This window comes from Molothrus aeneus, chromosome Z, assembly GCF_037042795.1.
Source record: "Molothrus aeneus isolate 106 chromosome Z, BPBGC_Maene_1.0, whole genome shotgun sequence".
Taxonomy (NCBI): domain Eukaryota; kingdom Metazoa; phylum Chordata; class Aves; order Passeriformes; family Icteridae; genus Molothrus; species Molothrus aeneus.
Genome location: NC_089680.1, coordinates 57,205,175 through 57,228,791, shown reverse-complemented (window position 1 = coordinate 57,228,791; position 23,617 = coordinate 57,205,175). Strand labels below are relative to the sequence as shown.

The window sequence follows — 23,617 nt, the reverse complement described above, 5'->3', positions numbered from 1 at the left end:
TTGCATATTTATATACAAGCTCACCATGTAAACTGTTACATTTACACAGATGTCAATATATTTATATACCGTAAATTGTTATGCTTATATACATATGGAGTTCTATGTAAAGCTGTGTAGAGTTGTACAGTTTAGTGTTGAAGTCAGGTAGAAAAATTATGAAGAAAAGCCTCATAAAATCAGGCCTGCTCTGCTAGATCGATGGCTGGCCTGTCATTTCTTCTAAGCGCACCTAGTACTTTGCAAGTTCCCATGCGAAAATAATCTTGGTATGAATAGTTCATTAACAATCTATTCCTGGGTGAATAGTTCAATAACAATCTATTCCTGGGTGAAAAAACAACTAGCACCTGCATTAAGTCTATCCCAAAGAGTTAATGAAGAAAATATGTAAACAATTTAAAAATAGAGAGACTTGATGGACAAGTAAAATACCTTTTACTAACCAGTACAGTAATTGTCAAGAAAGCTATTAACCTAATAAAGCTAATGCACACAAGGTCTGTAAAAACAGTATAAAAATGTGTTGTGTGAATGAAGAATGGGCTTTTTTCCTACATTTAAAAAAATGGAGACTTGAGGTGGCTGCTGGAACCTGGGCTAGCTCTTAGAACTCCGGCGCCAGGAATGGGAACTGCCTCAGTATGAGGATATACCAGAGGCAGAACATTTAGAGCCACTTGCTCTAAAGTGCCAGACAAAAGCCACAACAGAGACCAGGCATAGGAGAAAGGAAGAGGCTCCCCGTCTTGAGGTTCCACAAGAAGCATTTAATCCAGGCGAAAGGAGAAGATAAAAAGCCCCAAGCTGTATTTCCAAGGGGTTTTGTGTCAGAGGGTGGATACAAACAGCTAACCAATAGGGAATCCTCAGAGGAGGAACGAGCGTCTAGGGCCAGTTGGGGTAGGGTGGTGGAGGGGATGGGTCACATGGGCCAATGAGGCTTCAAGGAGAATTTCAAAGTGGTGTTGCATACAGGGATTGGCCCAAGGTTTAAGTGGCAGAGATGGTTCGGGAATCAAGGGCTGGGTTGCCTTGACAGGCAGGGAAAGAGCTGGAACAAGAGGCAGGGAATGGCATGAGGGACAGCTCTGAGCGAGGGTAAAACCCAAGGATAAACCAACTCAGGGAGAACGTGAGGGTACAGCAGAAGTAACTACTTAACAAGGAATCAATAAAATAAATTCAAACTACTACAGAGTCTCATATGATTCATTCTGATAGTTTAGTTATTGCTTTGTGGATATTTAGATAGTTCAATTGATGTTTGTCTCTTTGTATATATATGTGTGTAGGCATTACTTTATAACCTGTAATAAATTTGATTGTGTGAACTGAAAGTGATATTTGTATCTTTATATATGGTCAGTACATTTGTACCAATGTGTAGTAAGCTTTTAAGTGAAATTGGTAATTGTATATAAGTACCGCGGTTGCAAATATTGTATAATCAATGAAACTTTTAAACTGAATAGGGTATTGAATTGTGATATTTGAAGCTATTAGCAGATGTCCACCTTAGGATCCAGGAGGATTTTGGCAATGGGTCATGATAGTGACTGGGGGAAAATATGCAGGCATGCCTCACAGATCCCCCAGTTGCAAAAAGGCAGGGAAAGAAACTGTAGGGTTTGGATAGGCAGTGGAGCCACACATTCAGGGAAAACTCACTGCAAGGCCCTGCTAAGGAAAGCTACAATTCCAAGTGTAACTTTGAGAAAGGGAAAGAAACCCCCAATTCAAGAGGACAATTTATTTCTTTCAGGCCACCACTACTTTCTCACGCAACAAGCAGATGAACATACATCAACCCCACATACAGTGTAACAACTCTTCAGGTATATTTATACCTGTTATTACTTTGGAGTAATCCAAGAGATCCTTTGTGCGAGAGATCCACAATGAGATCCACAATGTATTTGTTGATTTGTGTACTCTGATAAATTTTTTTTAAAATATGGCCCTTAACACTTTTCAGGCAGTTTCAGACAAGGAAGACAGAGATTTGCGTAAGCTTCTAAAACCCCTTACAAGCTATCTATCCTCCTACTCCTAGGGAATTTTTACTGCATTAGCTGGGTGTTTGAATACTTTAAAAATCTTTAGGACTATTATATATCATGAGAAAAATTTCTTGATATAGGTAAAAGCACTCAGTTTTAGTTCTGATTTACATAAACCAGCATGATATAGGATAACATAATCTGGTTACAGAAATCAATAGCTATGCTTGTAGAATGAATTTGCATTAGTTAAGGGAACATAATTATATATATATCATGCTGTCAATTACCTTGTTTTCTTTGTACTTTTTGCTCCGGTAAAAAAAGTCCATAGCAGTGTAACAATATTCAATCCTAAGAGAAAAGAAATATGCCATAGGACCTGTAATGAAGTATTTTCTTAGGTAAGCTATTTATAGAGCGAAGTGGTAAGACCAGGATCATGAACATCTAAGGCTGTAGAACTTTATATACAATGTAGTTCAGCATGAGAAGATTCTGCCTCTGCTTAGATCTGGCCAGAATCCAAACAAAGCCTGTGGCCAGGGGTATTGCTGTGGCATGGATCTTGTAGGATAAACCCCTCTGAGACAGAAGATAGACAGGAAGTCAACTGCACTAATACAGCTACTTGACTTCTGGAACAGAGGGAGAACAGACAGGGTGAGCCTCTATGAGCCTCCAAAAGAAGCATGTACATGTACCCTTGTTGTGACAGTGTCACAGTCAAAGACAGCTTCAAGGAATGCAAGTAGCTGTAACTACATTATAAAAATTAAATTTTTCTATGAGCAGTATGAAATTAAAAGGAAGACTGTTGTCTCTTAGTAGAGGTGAACAGCAGAAATATTTCTCTAAGAACATTGAAGAAAAAAGAAACCATAGATGATAGTTCTCAAAGCCCCAGCTAGATTAATGAATACTATGTGACCTACAGAAGAAGCCAAAGGGCTTCTTTCTAGGTTGTGGCAATTTACCTTAGTTTTAATGGCTATTGAAGCCCAGATTTTTGGGGTTGGGGGATTTTGGTTGGTTGGTTGGTTTGGTATTTTTCAGACATGGTTGATAAAATGAACAGTTAATTTTTTGGATATTTATTTTCCAGAAATTTTCTAATAAAGAGAAATTCAAGGGAATCAGTTTGTCTGATTTGTATTTGTGGTTTTCTTATTTTATACATTGTCCATGCTTTTCCCGAAGAACCATATCACAGAATCACCAGTGCTGGCTCCTTGATGCAACTAAACACCATTTTCAGTTGTCCTTTCATTTGAGATATAGCAGGAGACCCATCCCCACCTGGCTACAACCTCCTCTCAGTGAGTTGTAAAGGGCAAGAAAGTCATCTTCCTTTCCTGCAGGCTGAACACCCCCAGGTCCCTCAGCCGCTTCTCAGAGGACTTCTGATTCAGACCCTTCCCCACAGTCTGTTTCTCTCCTCTGGATTCCCTCCAGCACTTCAATGTCTTTCTGGATATGAGCAGTGCAAAAACTAAACAAAAGATTTGAAGTGTGACCTCACCAGCTGTGAGGGGACAGTCCTGCTGGCCACACTCTTGCTGACCCAAACCAGGATGCCATTGGCCTTCTTGGCCTCCTGGGTCCATGCTGGCTGATGTTCAGCTCTGCCAGCCAGAATGCCCACGCCCTTTTCCCCATGCAGCCTTCCAGCCACTGCCCCAGCCAGTAGCACTCCAGGCATTGTAACTCAATGGCAGGACCCAGCACCTGGCCTCACTGAACCTCGACCAATTTGCCGCAGCCAGTCTAGTCTTAGCAGTATGAAATATGTTTGCTAGAAAGGAGAAACAGATTGAAAAAACAAACAGCCTGAAAGCAGTATTTTTACTTACACCTGAGATGTGCTGTAGTTCCTCCTGTTAGTTTCTTAATGAAATATTCAAAGAGAAATTTACCTTTGGATGCTCAAAAAATATCCTGACATGATGGCATTTATCTTCTCCTCCAGATTCTTTTCCTAATTCTCACCTCGGCGATGTCCCCTGCTCTGTCTCGGTGTTCTGTCACCCACCCTTGTCCCTGTGGTGCCATCTTCTCTGTTCCACTGGTACCCTCTGCCCTGTTCCCAGCAGTGCACCCAGCATTTGCCCTCTCCGGCCATGTCTCCTGTCTGCGCCGGAGGTTTTCCCCGTCCCATCCCTGAGGTGTCCCTGCCCTATCCTGCCGGTGCCCTCTTTCTTATCCCAGCGGTGTTCCTAACCTATTCCGGCGGGGCGCCCTCTCTTCTTCCTGGTGGTGTTCCCCACCCCATCCTGGGGTGTTTCCTTTCCTATCCCGGCGCTGTTCCCTGCCTTGTCCCGGCAATGCCCCCTGGCGGCCTCTCGCGACCCGTCCCGCCTCAGGGATGCGGCTCGTTGTGCGCACGCACTCGACCGTTAGTGACACGGCAGCGGCGGCGGGACGCGCAGTGGGCGTGTCGTTGCCGCCAGGGGGCGTCGGGCGCCGGGTCCAGCCGTGACGGACAGCTCAGGTAGCCAATAGAAGGCGGCGCAGGCGCCGCCACCGCTCCCCCCCCTCCCCCGCCCCCATCGGGGGTCTATTTGTGCGCGTCGCGTCACGCCCCGCTGCTGTGGTTGCTGTCTCGCCGCGGGAAGAGGCGGAGGCGGAGGCGGAGGCGGAGGCGGAGGCGGAGGCGGAGGCGGAGGCGGAGGCGGAGGCGGAGGCGGCGGCGGCGGCGGCGGCGGCGGCGGCGGCGGCGGCGGCGGCGGCGAAGCACCGTGGAAAACGTCGTCCGCCCGCCCGCGCCTCCGCCGCCTCATGCCGTGGCGCCGTCCTTCCGCCAGCCCAGGAATCTGCATGGCCGGGCATGGGGAGCGCTGTGCCCTCCCGCGCCCCCAGGGCTGAGGCGCCGCTCGCCGCTCTGTGGCGGCTGCTCGCCACACTGGGGCTGCTGCTGCTGGGCGCAGGTACCGGTAGTGTGGGGCTGGGAGGGACAGGGGCGCAGCCGTGTGCGCGGAGAGGCGAGGAGCTAGCGGGTCCTTTCCCTTCCGGTAGAGCCTTTCATGAAGGAAGGATTCGCGAGCTGGGCCTGTGTAGTCCAGAGGAGAGACGACTGAGAGGGGATCTCGTTAGTGCAGTATAAATATCTCCATCCGAGAGGATGGTGCCAGATTTCTTCATTGGTACCGAGCGACAGGAAGAGGAACAATGGCTGTAAACTGAAATACAAAAAGCTTTACCTCAACATTAGGAAGAACTTCTTTGCATCAAGGGTAGTAGAGCACTGGAACAGGCTGGCAGGGAGGTCATGGAGTTTCCCTCTCTCGCGACATTCAAACCCTACCTGGACACGTTCCTGTGTCACCTGGTCCAAGTGATCCTGCCTTGGCAGGGGGGTTGGACTAGATGATCCCCAGAGGACCCTTCCAGCCCTAAAAATTCTGTCATTCTGTGGTTTATTGGACTGCTTGATAACTTAACAGACTTGCTCAGCTAGCCTGATTTATTTGTGATTAAAAAATTATGAATACAACTAAAGGGAAATAAAAGTTTTGATGCTTTGAAAGTCTGGCTCTAAACCCAGTATTCCGTCTGTCATTTTGCTTGGTGTGGGTCTTTTTTGTGTATCTGAAAACACAGAAGTTGATTATTCGGGTTTTTTTCCCGTATTCTGTAGAGGTATGTATGGCTTGCACAAAGAAATTTTTAGCTTACCTACACGAGTCATGGTCATACTTAGCTATAGGTGGGGGATTCCTCATTCAGCTTCGCGTTGTCTTGGGATTTTGACAAATTTGTGTTAGCTATGCATCACTGGCAAAACAGTGCTCTTATAAATTCATGGTTTAGGTATTCAGAGTAAGTCACCAGAATACTGACTCAGGAAGGTCAGCTAAGGGGCAGGTAAAGAAATTGCTGATATCCTCTTATCACTGGGTGCATTGCCGAAAACAGCTATTTAAAAATGAAAAATGTTGTTATTCAGGCTATTTTCTACTTCACATGGCTCAGGAGTTTCTCATGCGTTTTGTTTTCCCTTTTTTTTTTAACTTTTCTATGTGTCTCTGTGTCTCTCATTCCAAACCTGCTTTATGACAGTGGAAAATTTCAGTTAAATGTTCCCACAGATGAATTTTAGTAGATAGTTTTGCAGGCTTGAACAGCTGTTGCATGAAGCTGTGCACCTATTCTTTATGAAGGTCCACTTTCTCTTTGGATGGCAGGAAATGTGATCTCTCCTAGATTAGGGTCCTCCTGGTTTTAACCTGTGCGAAAAGTGGGGTTCTGTTGCCCTTAGTGTGTCTTGTTCATTTAATTTTTGCCCCTAGTAAGTTCTTTGGTAAAAGTTACCTTCAGAAAGCTGTTGTTAACTGCCATGAGAATCTGGAAGGATTTCAGATCATACGTGTGAGAACTGTGGAGGAGAAAACTGTAAAACTTCGATTTGCTTGCAAGGATGTTAACTGCTTTTTTATGGAAATCAGGTAATCAGATAAAATCTGTCTGGTTTGTTCATGTAAACTGAACTACGTAGGAGTTGTATACATCTGATAATTACTTCAAGCTTTTGTGGGCAGAGAGTTTCTCTCCCCCCTGTCTTATTACTGAATTGTGCTCTGAAAAGAACAGGAACTGCAATGTATAGGTGGGTTAGCTGAAAATTTGCACTTCAGACAGCTGGGTTTTTTCCCGCTTTAGTCCCCAAAAAATGAGCAGTGAAGCTTTAGCTATGGCAGTGCCAGGGAAATAAAGCAAACTGCTTGTCCGCTTACCTACTCATTCTTCCCCCCCCCCCCCCCAGTTTCTGAAAGAGAACTTGGTTTTTGTTTTATTCAGTCTCGTTTTTGTCTAAACATTTTTAGACATTTGATGTCTAACGTCTAAACAACGTTTTTTTGTTGCCTTTACCACATTCTTCGGAGGGGCAGAATTCTATATAAAAATTCAGTGAATTGTGTAAAGCACTTAAAGACTAAATGGAGACTTTCTTATTGACTTGAACACAGAACTGCATCATCATCTTGGTATCTAGAAAGAAATGTTTGGCTTGTACTTTGCAGGACTTAGTGCTCTTAATTTTCGTCTGGACAATATGAAGTAATGGATTAAGACATCACGAGTCCTGTCATCTGAGATAGTCTCTGTTGTTATCTTTCTATCTTTCAACCTTTTTTTTTTCCAAAATGCAATGTTTCCCTAATGGGTGAGCACTTTTAAGTTTCTTTTTTAAGGTACTTGTGGGAGTGGAAAGGGGTATTGCCATAGAGGAGGTTTGCTTTATGTCTTTCTGCTGTCTATTTCATGCTTAGGTGACTGTGAGCTGCACACATCTTGTGGAATCCAGAAGTGCACCACTGATTTTGTATCCTTTACCTCACATCTAAACACAGCTCTTGAGGACTTTGATTTGGAATTCTGCAAGGCCCTGCGGGCATACTCTGTGTGTACCTATCGCAATTCCAAAGTATGCCGTGGAAACCTAGTCTACCATTCTGCAGTGCTTGGGATTGGTGATCTCATGAACCAGAGAAACTGTACGAAAAATGGACCTACGTCCTCCACCAACTCTGAAATGACCCATGATCTCTGCAATTACAGTGGCCACACAGAAGCGAGAGAACGTCAGGGGGGAGAGAAGACACCTCCTCCTACTTACCTGTTTTGTGGTTTGTTTGGGGATCCTCATCTGAGGACTTTTAAAGATCACTTCCAGACATGCAAAGTGGAAGGCGCTTGGCCCCTCATAGACAATAAATACTTATCAGTGCAAGTGACCAATGTGCCTGTAGTCCCAGGATCCAGCGCTACTGCTACAAACAAGGTACAGATTATTTTTGTGCACTGTGCATGCATGCAGAAGTAAAAGGCCAAGACACTTAAGTAAGTCATTTAGCTCTTAAGAGTGAAGAAGTGTATTAGCTTCAGAATCTTCTATGTAGTAGTAAATAAAAAAGTAAAACTCTTAGCATCTTCTTTAGTGAGCAAACAAAACAGGTTTTTTCCTTCCCTCTGCTCCTTCTTAAGACAAGAAAATCTGTGCGTATCACCACACAAGCCTGTAATGATACTGATGTAACACTTTAAACAGTTATTGATTATTTTACGTCTGTGACTGCCTCTGCACTAACTAGAAGTTTAAAAAAATCATACAATGCTTTGGGTTGGAGGGGAATTTAAAGATGGAAAGAATATATGTGTCTGCTTTTTATTAATTTTCTAAACTTCAGAGCTAAAACAAAACAGGTTACCAAAACACTGATGATTCAGAGCCAAAACAAAAGGACTGAAGGAGGTAGCAAGCTAAATGTTTGTGATAAGGACTTAGTACCTCAGCTTTACTAAACAAGCAGTGGCCCTAAAATTGTGCCAAGAATATTAAACCCTTGTTGAGACAGGCAAAATTTAGGATTATATGCCTCTCAGATACTTTGAGGAGTCTTGAGTAGGAATACATCCGCTAGTATTTAATAACTGATGCTATTTCTTTAACTTAAGAGGAGTCCTTGTTTCTTCCTGCTGGATGTGGGTAGCAAGTGTGTCCATCAATTACTTAATCATGCATTTGAAGCTGATATTGTCACATATCTCTTTTGCAGGGAAAGGGCTTTTTTAAAAATTGTGGTAGCATAGCTCTTGTATTGTCAAGCTGTATCAGGCTATGTGTACACAGCCTCAAGACAATTACACTAGAGAATTTTCACTGTATTGTTGAACCTAGAAGTAGGTTTTGTTAATTACTGGACTCAGAAGCAGGAATTGTCTGTCACAGTAGGGTAGAGCATTGTCTGTGGAGTTGGCTGGGCAGTAGTATTAATATAGAAAAATCAGTTTTACTATTAAGTTTGGCCTGGGTTCTGAAGTATTGAAGTAATGGCAATGCTTGGATGAATGAACAGAGATTGGACCAAAGTTCAGAATTACACTTTCTTAAGTTATACCAGTTTCAAAACCACTCTTCATTGTGAATGAGTTCTGAAGGTGTATAAAATAAGCAATGAGAGTAATATGAGTGTGCTTTGCAAAAGAGACTTATATCTCCTGCAGTCTCCTCCAGTGGCTTTTTTTAAAGTGGAAGAAAAAGCTGCATTTCATAATCTGCAGTAAGCTTTTATGCTCAGTTTTACTAAACTCTCCCTGAATTTTCTTCATTTCCTTGTTTCTGATAGTAGTAGAGGAAAAAGTTGAGATTCTTGTGTGCAAATTGTATGGATGGCTAGGGTGTGGTTGTAGTAGATAGGTGATCATAAGTTTAGCCCCATTCTGAAAATTATTGATTATGGTAGCACATTATGCTAGAACATATATGTCTTTTCAAAGAGATAAAGAGGAGAACACCAGGAATAAATATATGCACATACTGAGGAAAAGTATGATTTTAAAAAGTGTGCCTTCTGTCTTTATTTATTCTCGATAAGAGGGTTTTTTTTTCTTTTTCTTTGATTTGGGTATTTTTTTCCTTCCGGTAATCCCTGTCATTTGCCCAAGTGCAGCTAAGTGTGCAGAAGCAATCAAATAAAACAAGATCTGTTATTTACAATACTAGAAATATTTCTAATGCTGATATATCTTACATGTTGCATGATGCTGCACCCCTGATCTCGGGAGAGGGGGTGATGCTGGTTGCTAGCTAGCTTCAACCCCCTTCCTCGGCATGTGCCTCCAAGTGGCCGCTCCCCACCTTGAGCCACAGGCGAGGGCCGAAGGTAGCAGTTTGGCCACTGGTAGGAACCCCTTCTCGTGACCTGGCCGAGCAGGTGACCGAAGGAGTCCTCGTCGAGCGGGAGTGGTTAAGGAGAAAGAGAGGGATTCTCTGGCTGCAGTTTCCAAGTTGTTTTTATTCCTTCCCGGAGAGGAGACCGCAGATGGTTACAAAGAAGCAAACCAGCAGGCAGACAACACAGAGGAGCAAGGAGTATGCAGATACATTAACTTATAAAGGGGAGCTGACTGTGGGGAGGAGTCAGCCTAACAACCAGTAGTTAACAAGTGGGGAGGGGCATAAGAGGGACTAAATTATCATATAACCAATGGAATAGGAGAGGGGAGGAGAGCAGATGTAACCGACTAGTAAGAGGAGGAAAATTACATAATTGACATGGAAGAATCTAGACAAAGGGGCGAGGATTACCAAGATTGACAGGTGTAGGGGCAGGATTACAGGGATTGACATCAAAGTGTCTGGAAAAAGAGGCAGGAGCAAGGGTGATTGATAGAGATGGTTGGTACAATGTAGGGTGAAACCAGCTAGGGAATAATGTAGGGGTACATGGAACAGGACATTACAAACATGTTGCAGCACAGAACTAAAAGCAATAAAGCTGAAAACCACCACAGTTGCCTAGTCCTTGAATATTTTTCCTTTTTTTTGACAGATAACAGAATTTACCACACCTGTTGTAGGCAAGGAAAGTTGTTTGAATGTACAAGTGACTTAGAAGATAAGCTTTAATATCTGTAGTACATGCTCTTGACTCTGTTATTTCTAGTAGGAGCAGACTACTATAATGAAATAGAAAAGGCCTGTTAAGCTACACTACCACTGCTTCATTCACTCCAGTAACATTTTCCTCTGCAAGTATTCCATTTTAACTGTGGTTGACTATCTGCTGTTGGATGTACTTAAATTATTTTGGCCACCGGGTAGCTCTAAAGAGCTACACTTCATTGACATTTATCTACATAGAGTAATCCCTACCTGAGAGCATCCAATAGGTCACCTACCTTCACCATATGAAAAGTTTTCAGACTATTCCTTTTTGTTAGTTTGGCTGTTTTTAAATTGCATGTATTTGAAATAGATGTTTAATGGGAAATAAAAACAAAGGTATATGCTGAGCTTAAATTGTACAGAAGCCCAAGCCAATACTAACTTAATTAGTCCTGTCTAAAGAGGTCTAATGAAAGGAAGTACAACAAGAGTAGAAGATTTAATTTTTCCTGAATGCATTTTTCAGGGAAGTGGTTTAAGAAGCCATAGAAACAGAATGGTTAATCTTCAGCCCGTTGTCCTTTTGAAAGGTGCAAACTTGCCCTTGCCCTTGTAGGGAGTTACTTTTCACTTTTATCCTAGCTTTCTGCTGTACCAATCTTTGAGGGAGTTGACAATGAAGGCAACTTTATATGTGAAGTTTTCTTCTCTCTCCAAAACCTAAGAGGCTATGGGAACCCTAGCAGCCTGAGGACTATCCGGTAAGTTCATAAAGGATAAGAGAATGCCAGGAGGACACTTCAAGTAAGAATGTGAGGAATAAACACATGTTGTCTCTCCCCTACCCATCAACTTGCATCTGTCATGAAAGTACGAAAAGCAGGAAAAATTTCCATTGAATCCCTTAATTGGAAGAGCACATCTTGTGAGAGTTGTGTACTTACAAAAATGCTCTTGACAATTTGTTTGTAGATCTTTTGCACATTTGTGTTACTCATAGTAACATATGTCTTTCACCATGAGCAGAGCTATTTTATGTTCTGTGGTCTAGCTGAAACTTTGAAACTCCAGTTTTTTGAGCTTGCCTGATGTGCTTATGCCCCTTGGCATAGGATCCTAGGGACTTTCAGATGGAAAAGGAAGATCATCAGCAGATAACTGGGAAACTGAGTTTAAGTTTAGGCTCTTCTTTCTTTTCTTTTTTTTTCTGATGGACTTCCTGCACGTGTTTTGAGTAGGTCACTGGCATTATTCATGTGTGATTTCTGCAGCTGTAGATAAAGAGCTTCCCTGTCTTGGAAGGAGTTTTGAATTCCCTGAGAATAAATGTCTATTACAGGGAGCATGTAGGGAAGGGTATTGTATAGTGCATGAAATAGTACGTTGAGGTTTTTAAATTTTTATTTATTGTGTGCTTTATTTGGAGGAGTACAAAGTCTTTATAGCCTTTTGCACCTGTGACAGGTATTCTGGATATCACTAAAGTAATTGTCCCTGAATAGGAACTGAGGCAGGGATGCTTAGGCTTGCCAATGGAAAGCTTTCTTTCTTGTTTGGAGGTGTCTTCTTGTTTGCATTAATTGGAAATGAGGGTTTTCCTGTCCAGGTGTTTTATAATAGATAGCTTGAGGGTGAGAGAGTGAATTTAAGCACACAGAGAAGGAAAAAAACTACAGAGCTTTTCACTGTAGTGATTTCTTGGGTATAAACCATGGAACCTGGGAATTGGTGCTATCAGCAGGGTAAAGGAATTTTGGAGATAAATGTTCTTTTACCCAGAGTCAAAAAACTTTAAATATCTCTTTTGTAGCGTGGTTTCATTTTTGCAGGAAATTATTGCAGAGTGAGCACAGTGTAATAGAAAAATAACTAAAAGGTAATTGGAAGATAAATGTTCTAAATGTTTTAAGAAGTAGAAGAATCAGGTAACTTGTCACATCATTATTCTTTTCATCTTTATGGACATTTTGCTTAAGGCAGAGATTAATTTGTCTTATTACATAGAAGTAGCTTTATACTACAGTTTCATTGGAGGCTGCAATAGAATCTTTTAGGTTGGAAAATACCTTTAAGATCATTGAGTCCAGTTGCAAACTGTCTATTCCACCGCTAAATGTGATCTTTTTTAAAGGTCTGCATGCCTTTAAAACAGGCCTTAAAAATAATGACTCAAGAGGTTTAGAAGCCTGCTCCAGTGCTTGACAACTCTTTCAGTGAAGAAATTTTCTCTAATATTCAATCTAAATCTTCACAGCACAGCTTAAGGCCATTTCTTCTCATCTTGTCACTTGGTATTTGAAAGGAGAGACTGACTCTTACCTGGCTACAACCTCTTTCCAGAGACTTGTAGAGAGCAGTGAGGTCTCCCTTGAGCTTCCTTTTCTCCAGGCTGAACAGCCCCAGTGCCCTCAGCCTCTATTCATCAGGCTTGTGCTTCAGATCCTTCCCAGCTCTTTTTCCCTCCTCTGGACTTGCTCCAGCGCCTCAATGTCTTTCCGGTTATGAGAGGTGCAAAACTCAACATAGCTTTTGAGGTGTCACCTTAGCAGTGTTGAGTACCAGGTACAGTCCTGCCCTGGTCCATATGGCTGCACTTTGGCACCCAAGGCAGGATGTCCTTGGTCTTCTTGGCTCCCTAGGCCCACTCTGACTCATTCAGCCAGCTGAACAACCAGCATCCCTAGGTCCTTTTCCACTAGGCACTTTTTCACTCACTCCTCCCCAAGCTTGGCAGTGTTATAATGAAGTTAATGATGTTAGAGATCTTTTTCTACCCAAACAACTCTAGAATTCTGTGAAATGCATAGTAAAATAACAACATAGTGATACCTTCGTCATTGTAATTGAATTGTGACACTAGGGAAGATATCACTGTTGCCACTAGAAATGTAGGGATGGGACTACCATCAGTCTAGGAACAATTTATTGCTCATCAGTCTCAGAGGCCGTGAGATTTTAGAGGAGCAGGCAGTCGGCTGTAGCACAAAGTAGTCACAAGTTTCTTCGTTACAAGTCAATATATAACTTTCTAAACCAATAGACAGTTGCCACAGGATTTATTTTACTTTTCTTACCTATCACCTTTACTTACTTCTGCTGCACTGTGGATACTTTCATCTAATGGTCTTCTAACTCACAGGCACACATATGCTTCTATTATAACTTCTAAACTCTTAGCTTATTCCATACAACCACACCCCTACATTATAAACCCTTCACCATCTTACCAGTACAGTTTCTCACTTACTTAAGGCATATTCTCACCTACAACTGTGGAAATACAAGTTTATGATTTTTCTGCTTAGTATCTGTGTATTGTATTTTTTCATCAATCTAAGCTTCTAAGGCTGCAGAGCAAACCCTTCCATGTCTGATTCCCACAGGAAGATAAGTACAAGAACTCAAGAGTTGAAAGTGTTGGTTTTGTTTAAGGCATGCAAGCCTTAAACCTTCTACAAATGCAGTAGGGTCTTCTCTAGAAATGGTAGTTTTACAGCTCAGTAACACCATCTATGAAAGGTTTTGTATGTGCAGTGGAATTTAAGAAAGCTTTTTGAGCAGTGTACTCATCAGTACTGGCATCAGTAGGAGTGGGAGGATGAAGTCCAAAGTGAAATGTGTAAATTTTATGTGTGGGATTTCTTCGGTTTAATCTTACTATAGCTGATGTTTGTTTATTGTATCCTCAGATAAGCCTCTGGAAACCTTTACTTTCATCTTTTAGGGTGCCTCACTGCAGAAGACCTCTGTATGTGCCCAAAGAACAAGGTTGATACACTGATAGTTTCAAAGATCTTTCTTCATGTGAAGATTTTGGCATTTCGATTTTTCCATCCTAAGTTTAGAAAGGGCAGCTAATCTAGTCTGTAAACAGTACTGCATAAGCAGCTTTGTGAAGGTGTTCTTGGGAACCAGACAGAATATGAAAAGTACTGTAGGTAGATTCTCACTTTTTAATGCTCTCTGATTCATTGCAGAGCTTTCTCTCTAAATTCCCAAGGTTATTTTGCTTCATCTCCCTTTGCAACAGGTTCTGAAGTATCTATCAGTACCAGGGCATGATACTGAGATAGGAATGTGTGATAAGGCAAAGCCCATGCAGCACTCTGGTTTTACTGATCTGGCCTATGGATTAGATGGATGCCACCCAATAGACAGTAGAATATTAAAAATCAGTGTCTTGAGCTGCAATGTTTAAATACAATTATGTCCTTGGAAAATCTTAATGGTCTCTGTTGAGTCTCTGTTTAGAGAGTCCTTGCAATGGACATGGAGGCCTTTATTCATATAATAGTATTTCAGCTGTCATTCAGCATCCATTGTTATTGCTAATCTTAAATTAGGATGAAGGCTTCTTGTTCCTTCTCTGTGTTCTGAAATTGTGTGCATTTCATACTTTTAAATGAGGGAGTTCTGGAGAGAGCAATTTGATAGCTGCTTCCTGATAAATTTTGCCAGGTGCCTTACTTAAATATTTAATCAAACAGCCAGTTCAGTATCTCATTAAAACAATGAGACTTCTTTTTGGCTCCAGGCTAAGGAGACTTAGAGCTTTACTTCTGTAGGTTTGTAAATTATTCTTTTCTGGCAGAACAATGCAAATGTGCTCAAGGAAACAGCAATGCTTCTTTGTCTGAGCAGGCTGAGATTGAAGTCTCTTTCATTCAAACTGTGTTACACAAAATAAAAGGCCTTTTACTGCATTATGGCCTGGATTATATGTAGAAATATTAATCATTTGAGAGACCTCAAGTTTCTCTTCTGTAGGTTACTGAGCTTACTTTACTAAGAACAAAGCTGTGAGATAATCTTTACAGCAAGAGGGGCACTTGTGTGTTTTCTGGATTTTGGGCGTAAGCATTCCAGCTCAGCTATGGTTCACAATCATCACTTTACCAAATTACTTGACTACAGATGGTCTCAAGGTATATAGCTGATACATCTTATACTGTACAATTGATTAATGCAAGGAAGAACCATTGGAAAAATCCAATCAGCACTAGTGAGAATATATGAAGTCAAAATAGTAAGTAGTGTCCATGCTGTGAGACAAACACTGACAAAGCATCAACCACCTGAGATGAACCAAATATTGAAAATAAATGAAAAATAAATGAAAATAAATTGCTTAGGATACGTCTGCATACTCCGAAGAAGAAGTTGTTGCAATGGAAGGAGGGAGGTGGGAAGACTTGTGTCTTATACAAGTGGTGTAGAGAGGTGAGGCTAATGAGGGCAGAGGTTTTATTCAAATTGTGACTGGCTCTTGATTTAACCTCTTGCTCTTACTTTAAAACAGAGAGACAGAAATAAAAGTTGTGCAGAAGTGTGATGGTTAATTGAAATTAAAATATGAGGGTGCTGTGGAACAGATTTTAAATTTAACCTTAGTTTAAAAATCCCTTCTGATATGTTTTGAAGTAATGTGAGTCTCATGGCAGACTACTTAAATCATAGACTGTAAATCATTTGATATAATCAATCAATGATGAAAATAATTATTAAAATATCTATTCTTGGTGCAAAATGTCTTTTGAGCTTTTCAAGAAGTCATTCCCCTCTAGTCATTCTTCCTCTAAAGGGAGTAGCATATCTGTTTGTAATACTTGGATGTGAATTCTAATTCTAATTTTTGTTTCAAGAAAGCTGCTAGATACTCCAAACTTGGTCTGCCATATAGCCTAGTTATTCCCTTCAAGCAGGACTGGAGGACCTGCTTTTTCTTTTGTTGTGACCTACTCCAATAAATAGGAAGGTTTAAAAGGCTAGTTCTAATCTTAAAAAAAAATAATTAATTGCTTCATGCTAATGATTTTGAAGCTGAACGTCACTCACTCTTCAAAGACACATCTTTGGGTGTCTTTCAGTCTTGCATTGTTTCTCTTGTGGGCACATTTTCTAGAACAGTGGGCTCAAATGTCAAATCTCCCATTTCCTAGGACTAATGTATTCAGGATCCCTAAGCTGTTATTTGACTAGTTGTTGTTCTTGGTCCTGATTATACCTTTCTCTGATTTTGCATGGTCTCATTCTGGTTTTGCCATAGTTGCCAGCACTGTGGGAATTACTCAGTCCTTATGCTTCTCTGTCATTGCAGGATGTATTCCAAAGTGTTAATGAAGTGTGAGGCAGGAGGTAGTTGTTACGCTTAATTAAATACAAAGTGTTTTCCTTTCCTGACCTCGAGGCTGTTGCCATGTGCTAATAGTCTTACTTCCAGACCAACAAAAAAACAAATCTAACATTTGCCATCCAGTAAAATACTGCTTTAAGCATGTGTACAGGCTGCTTTCCTTAGGCAAGAGTTGTGGACAACTGTCAGGTTTTAAGGTAGTGGGCAGTTCCAGACATATTCAGTTAAAAAATGGAAAAGGGATTGAGATGATGATTTCTTTCCACTAAATTTGCCCTTTTTTTTCCCCTTCCCCCACAGATAACTATAATCTTCAAATCATACCAAGACTGTACAGATCAGAAAGTATATCAAGCAATGACTGATGACTTGCCTGCAGCTTTTGTTGATGGTACAACAAGTGGAGGAGATGAGAACACCAGGAGTTTGCACATTGTGGAGAAAGTCAGTGGCAAATATATTGAGATGCATGCAAGGTACATCGGAACCACAGTGTATATCCGCCAGCTTGGGCACTACCTGACCCTGGCCATTCGCATGCCCCAGGAGTTGGTCATGACCTTTGAGGAGAGCCAGGATCTGCAGCTGTGTCTGAATGGCTGCCCTTCCAGTGAACGTATTGATCAGAGTGGCTACTTGCCATTGCCTGTGATGGGAAAGCTGCTTCCCTGGGGTGCTGCATCTCATCCCCGATCAGGGTACACACTGGAAACAGCCACCACCAAATGCCATGAGAAGATGCTTGTGAAGGACATATATTTTTACTCATGTTTATTTGATCTACTCACCACTGGTGATGACAACTTCACAGCTGCTGCTCACAGTGCCTTGCAGGATGTGGAGGCACTGCACCCCAGCAAAGAGCACTGGCATATCTTTCCCAGGAGTGGAGATGATGGTGTGGGCAGGGATAGCAAATTCTTTGTCAGTCTTGGACTTCTACGCTTGATCCTTGTTCCATATTTGTATGATTTTTTTTAGACTCTAACAAAATTTTGAAATACATATTGTCATAATATATTGAGTAAAGAGGAATATATTTGTATATACCATGTATATGAAGGAATGTTTTGTCTTGCAGCATCAATCAGATAGGATGTTCACTGTATGTTTGATTCAGTATTCTATGTATCTATTTGTTTTATAGTTGTTGAAAAGTTCTATAGTGTCCCTGCATGGAGACCTGAAAAAAGCACTTTATTTTTCACGCATTAAATATATAAGTGTGTACCTCAGTAACTATGTGTTACGCAGTGCTCTCTTTTGTCTTGGTTACCAAGTAGTAACTAAGTACTACTTGGTTTAACACATTTTTTTAAACTGTTTTCCCAAGAGACCTTTAGTTAATGCCAAACATGTATCTTTTGAAGTTAGTGAATGGTCTCTGGAGAGAGCTTAAACTTAAGAGGGAACACCTTTTTTTTTTTTTTCTCTCCACAGGCCCTCCAGTTGTCTGTATTCTAGGAGGCTACAGATTATGGTTTTTTCATGCTTGGAAACCCCACAATGTATCGATCTTTGCAAAATGTTGTAGGTGTGATTCATTAGTATACCAGTAAGTATTTGTGCGTGTGTAATATAGAGTGGCTGTGCAGTGTGTAAATATTTTAAATTATTATAATAGAAGAACAGTTGTCGTGTCCCATCCCTCCCCCTGCTGAGGAATGTCAGTAAGGTGGTATAAGTGACCCATGGTGGGGTGCACAGAAATTGGATATATAGACCACATACTGGGCAGGTAATCTATAAACAAATTCTCAGTTTGTCTCCTAGCCAAACAGGATGGATAGGATACTGGATAGCTATGTGCCGAATACAGTTGTTATACTTCTTGCAGATGCTTGTTTCCCTCTTCTATATAAGATATGTAAATTTATGACCAGCAGCTGCAAAACAGGCCAGTTTATTGAAAAAGATGAGTTTATTGAAAGAGATGAGGAAGCTAAGATGAGGAACCATTCCCTCAAGATCTACAACTTCCAGTTGTACAGTTCCTTTGTAGTATTTGCAGAGATACTTACAAGAATTTTAACACAGGGATCTGTGTTACTTCTCCATCCCTCCTGAGAGACATTATAAAAATCCTCTTTCCAAGTTATTGGAGAACTCTCAGACCAGAAGAACCCCAGAACAGAAAATTATTTTCTGTAAAACTGAAGAAGAGGTAAGGAAATTTGAATAAATTATAAAGTCAACAAGATTACAGAACTTAGTCTAACATCTGTTAAATATATATGGAGTATTTCAGCTGCAAGGCTAATCACACAGTGTAAAGGTAAATTGAAAGTGCCAAAACTTGAAAGAAGTTATGTCAGATACATACAAAGAAATACAGACCTAATAAACCTAATCACAACTGTGAATGTTGCTTCACTAAGATTGTATTACAACTGGAAGTTGAGGTGTGTGAGAAATAATCTTATCTGGAAGATGAATGAGTCAAACGAGTTGTGGAAATTGCCATAGAAGGCAAAAGGAGCTTTAAATATGTATATGTTTACTGTACACAGAAGGCAACTGTCCTATCTGTAAGAGCTTTCTCACAGGTGTCAGTCTAACACCACAAGCTCTGGAGAAGGCTATGTAATGTGATCATCCATTGGTATTTTAATGCAACAACCAGTCAGCCATTACTGATGCTATCTGTTTGCTGGTCGTTGTCTTAAGCTACCCTTGGATATTATCACTCAAAAGGGTTTTTGAGTATCTTCTAGAACTTTCCTAATCATATGCTAACAGAGCTTCTAACAACAGGTGATGATAGTTCTTTGTAGTTGTGGAGTCTGACAACTTCCTTAGTAAGCATGTTGCAGGACTGGCAGAGACTGTATGCCTAATCCTTTATTTTGTGTGTACAGAAGGCTCCTAAACAAGGGTATTATAAAAAGAAACAGTAGGCTCAATTGCCTGTCAAACCAAAGATTATTTTTTTCTTCCTGGAAAACCTATCTGGAAGAAAAATGTGCATAGAGCATCTGTTAAGTGGAATACAACTGGAGAGTACAACCTTTTGTTCTTATTGGTCAAGTTACAGACCTTCAGTATTGCATATCCTTTCAAACTACTGCTGTACTGCCAGAAAATAGGATACAATTATTTACATTCTCCTGCTTTAGCATTATGACTACTATGCCTTTGTTCTATGAGTTTTGAGGCTGTGCCAGTGTCTGTTTACTTATATATACTCCTAAGTGAAGCAAGCAATTCTGCAAGCTTTGTACTGCCTAATGAGAGTTTCATTACTGGACATGTTTTGAAAAAAAGTCTAGGAGCATTATGGCTTTCTTCCCTTCTGAGAAGAGACACAGAGCACAGTTTAAAATCTTGCATTCATTTTCTTCATGTAGGTACAGCTTGTCTTTTAGACTGAAATTTTCATGCTCTGGTTATTTAATGCCCATCTATGTCTTGACTGATATAAATTCTTTTGTGTCTTTCCCTGTTCCAGCTATACAATAGCCAAGTAACAATTCCCTTTTTTTAGCAGGTATTCTGTGTTTTTTACAAGGTAAGTATTCTCTGTATTGTGCTGCTACTTCTCTTCAATTGTATTCAAAACAAACAGGGATTGTGGGGATCAGTGTTGTCCATTAGATTTTATAGTTCTCATTAATTACCTTGTTACCAAGAGCAACATAGCTACAGATTGAGCACAAGTATGCAGGTAAATTTGTGATGATGTAAAACAACTGCATCTGATCTGATTCAGAATTCTTTATGTTTGTAATTGAACTTTATTGACATTAAAAGCTGCTATTACTAAATTAACTGTGAACAGTAAGATTGATTACAGTCTTTGTGGAGGGGTATATATAAGAACTCATTAACTACATATAAAAAAAGCATGTCATATGAGGTGTGCCAATACCTTATTTATAGGAATTATTTTACACTTATTTTACAGTTACATTATTACATTATTTTACAATTATTTTAAAGCTTAATGTACATGTCTGTCTACACTGTAACAATAGAAGAATATTTATTTATGTACACAAAATATGTACATGTCATTGATTTAGCATGTGCTGAGGGCTGGATCTACAGAAGTTCTGTATATCTAGTTAGTGTGTGAAGTATCAAAATCCAAAACTGAGACACACAGTAAAGCCTTTTCATCTTGAACCCAGATGTTCCTCTGGGCTCTCTAATTCTTTTCTTAGTCCAGTGAGCCCCCTTAAAGAATCTGTGTTTTGCTGTTGAGCAGAGAAAATGAAAGCAGTCTTCAGAGTTGTACCTACCTACCCCAGCCAGAGTCAGATGTTGGTCATTTGCCTGGTTTACTTGCAGGACCTTTTGGGCAGGACCTTTTAACTTGCTCACTTGTGTTTGGCAGATGATGGTGGAGTTGTTTAGAGTATAGAGGTGATGAGCATTCTACTGGAGTTTGGGAGAGGCAAGTTGAAATTCCTCTTCTGCCTTGGTCTTTCACATCTTGTGAGTAATAGCTCAGAGCTATTACTGAATAAATACAATTTTGTGGTATTACAGGGGGATAGCTTTATCCAGACTTAGGTCCAGAGGTCCTAGGTGCCTCAAAAGAGATGGAGGCATACTTCAGCACTTGAGAGGTAATTCACCTAAATTCAGCAAACTAAACTTGTAAGCTACTTCTGTGTTTGGTGGAGCGAATGGCAACATTTTAGATGGATCAAATTATCTTCTGGAAATGCCTATTGCTATTGTCCAGGAGAGGAGGAAACAGCTATTTTAAGTAGCTGAAGTCAAGTGAAACTAGTCCAGTTCTGATGGGTACATTTTAAATTTCAGCCTAGCTTCACACCCAGGGACAGCCTAAGTTCACTAGAGACAAGCCACCTGATCCAGCACTTCCTGCACAGGTCCTTGTCTTCCAGACCTGGCTGAGGGAGACACCTTGGCCTGCAAAAGTCTCACACCAGACCTAGGTCTTGCCTCTAGTCTCAAACTTTCAATGTTTGATTATCTTGAAAGTAGAATTGAAGAAGGCAACAAGGCCACCCCATGCTTGTTGTACTGGCCCATTCTCCCAAAGCACTCTGTGGGTCAGGGGAAGGGTGGAAAAGAGAAACGAAGAAGCTGAAGTCAGAGGGTAAAGAGGAGAGTGGACCATGTGGGTAAGATCTTAGCGGTGTTTAAATCCCAAACTGTTTACATTTTCTAGTGAATTATGTACAGTATATAGCAAGTCTGCCGAGAAACAAGGGCTACATTTTCTAATTAGAGAATTTTATCTTTTTGGCTCTACTTGGATGTGTCCTTGCTGCCATTACTATACAAGTGTTTTACAGAAAGCAAAACAGTTTCAACAGCTGAGGCTGGCAAAACCCTTACATACCCTGCAGCCATATTATTAATGTATTTGACTAGAAAGTAAGAGGTGTTTGTTTGAATCCCCACTCCAAATTTTGTGAAGGAGATGTGTAAACAAAGGTTTTTTGCCTGCTTGGGTGACTGCAATAGTTCTCCTACTAGGCTTACCATTTTTATCTGACCATGATAAAAGAGCAAGTTGCTGTCCTCTCTCAGGAAAAATGTTCTGCTTGGAATTGTATGAGACCTGCATTCAAAGAGTATGTTGGATTGAAACTACTCCCACTTTCTATAGGTGGGGTATGTCACAGGAATAACTTTCTCTAACACTGTCTGTAGAGACATCTCAGCAGTGGCAAACCCTTGTGGGCTGGTCAGGTTAAAAAATCACGTTCATCACCATCTGTCATGCCATCTCTAATCCCTTACTTCTGACCTTTGTAGTGCCAGCGGTTTGGCATGACCTGCCTTTATCTAGTTCTTCCTTCAGGTGCTGCCAGTCATCACTCACTAGCTTGCCTAAAACACCATGAACAAATTCTCTGTAAAAATAAGTAAACTGATACTCAGCCATAATAGAGAACTGTTACCAGAACAGGCTTTTTTGGGGGGGAAAAAATTACAATGCTTTAGCAATTATAAATCTTGTAAAAAGGCCCTAATCATTAAATTGTGCCTTGCGCAGTAGTGTTTGGGATTCTTTGGAATGCTACCATTTCGGAGTGATTTTTTTTTTAATGTGCATGTAAAAAAGTCAAACTCTCACCTTCTTGCCCCACAAACCTCTCCTGTAGAAAAGCAGGTTGGGTTAACATTCAGGCAATGCAATCAGATCCACAACACAACACTCACCACAGCTGGCTCAGCGAGAGAGGCAGAAGGCTCGCTTGAGGGTATATTCCAGCAGAGGTTTATATCAGAGGCTGAAAGAAACCCAGGCAAAACAGGAAGAGCACGTGGGCTGGACGGCTTAAGAAGGGGAAGGGATTGGGGGCGGAGCTAAGGGCAGGGCAAAGGGGATTGATCTCCAGGAGAGAGGGGGCAGCCCCCAGGGGCGCCCAACCAATGTGGAAATAGAGAAAGGAGAAACCAGGGGAGGTTGTGAAATATAGGGATCAGTGAGACAGAGGTTTGTGGTGTCTTGTTTTTGGTTTACCCCAGTTTCCTCCCCATTCCTTGGTCTGTGGTTCGGTCTGGAAATCCCCCACCCTAGTTTGTTATATGCCAGTCTCCTGATCCTTCCCCTGTTTCCATAGTTACTCTAATGTATCTAGGTTTTCTCCGCCCCGAGCTCCCTGCCCTTCACCTGGTGACCCATCCCATATCTCTAGAAACTTCTTTCCAGGGTGCTGGGTGGTTGGTCAGAGGACAGGGGCCCCTCCCCTAAGTTCGTTTCATTTGTTGGATCTACTTGTCATCCAAAAGTGACTCCACCCTTGCTTCGTTTCAATTGGTTCTTGTATGTCACCACCCATACCCACCCCCTGCATTTATAAACTTGCTCCCTTCAGATTTTCCTTGTCTCCGAAGGTTCCCTCCCCTTCACTTCCTACCCCTGTTCTGTTACTGGTCAATAAACCAGCTGAGCTTCTACCCTTCCTTTGGAGTCCTCCCTTCATTCTTTGTGTGGTTCGTGATTGTGTTCGAGAGGCGTCTGTGGACCCACCAAGGCGCGGACTGGACTTTGAGTTCGGCAAGCGCCCTTCCACTGCGGGCTGGGCTGGTAAGCTTGCCGGGCACCCTTTCTCCACCATCTAACCAGCGCAACCGCAGAGGTTCATGGGGGAGTGTTGTCTTTCC

General features: G+C 41.3%; 1 protein-coding gene across 1 annotated transcript; it reads left to right on the top strand.

The window, feature by feature from the left end:
• The first annotated feature begins 4,722 nt into the window (after window positions 1–4,722).
• RGMB (repulsive guidance molecule BMP co-receptor b) lies at window positions 4,723–23,416 on the top strand. The gene is made up of 4 exons (XM_066569359.1): window positions 4,723–4,930; window positions 7,274–7,785; window positions 16,826–17,490; window positions 17,966–23,416. Exons 1-4 carry the CDS (start codon window positions 4,831–4,833, stop codon window positions 18,057–18,059), a joined length of 1,371 nt encoding a protein of 456 aa, XP_066425456.1. The 5' UTR covers window positions 4,723–4,830; the 3' UTR covers window positions 18,060–23,416.
• The last annotated feature ends 201 nt before the right edge of the window (window positions 23,417–23,617 follow it).

Excerpts from the sequence above, each read along its gene's own strand:
- RGMB (XM_066569359.1), top strand. The coding sequence starts at position 4,831 with ATGGGGAGCGCTGTGCCCTCCCGCGCCCCCAGGGCTGAGGCGCCGCTC. Across the intron at positions 4,931-7,273 it reads GCTGCTGCTGCTGGGCGCAG|GTGACTGTGAGCTGCACACA; the intron begins GTACCGGTAGTG and ends TTTCATGCTTAG. Across the intron at positions 17,491-17,965 it reads TTGATCCTTGTTCCATATTT|GCCCTCCAGTTGTCTGTATT; the intron begins GTATGATTTTTT and ends TTCTCTCCACAG.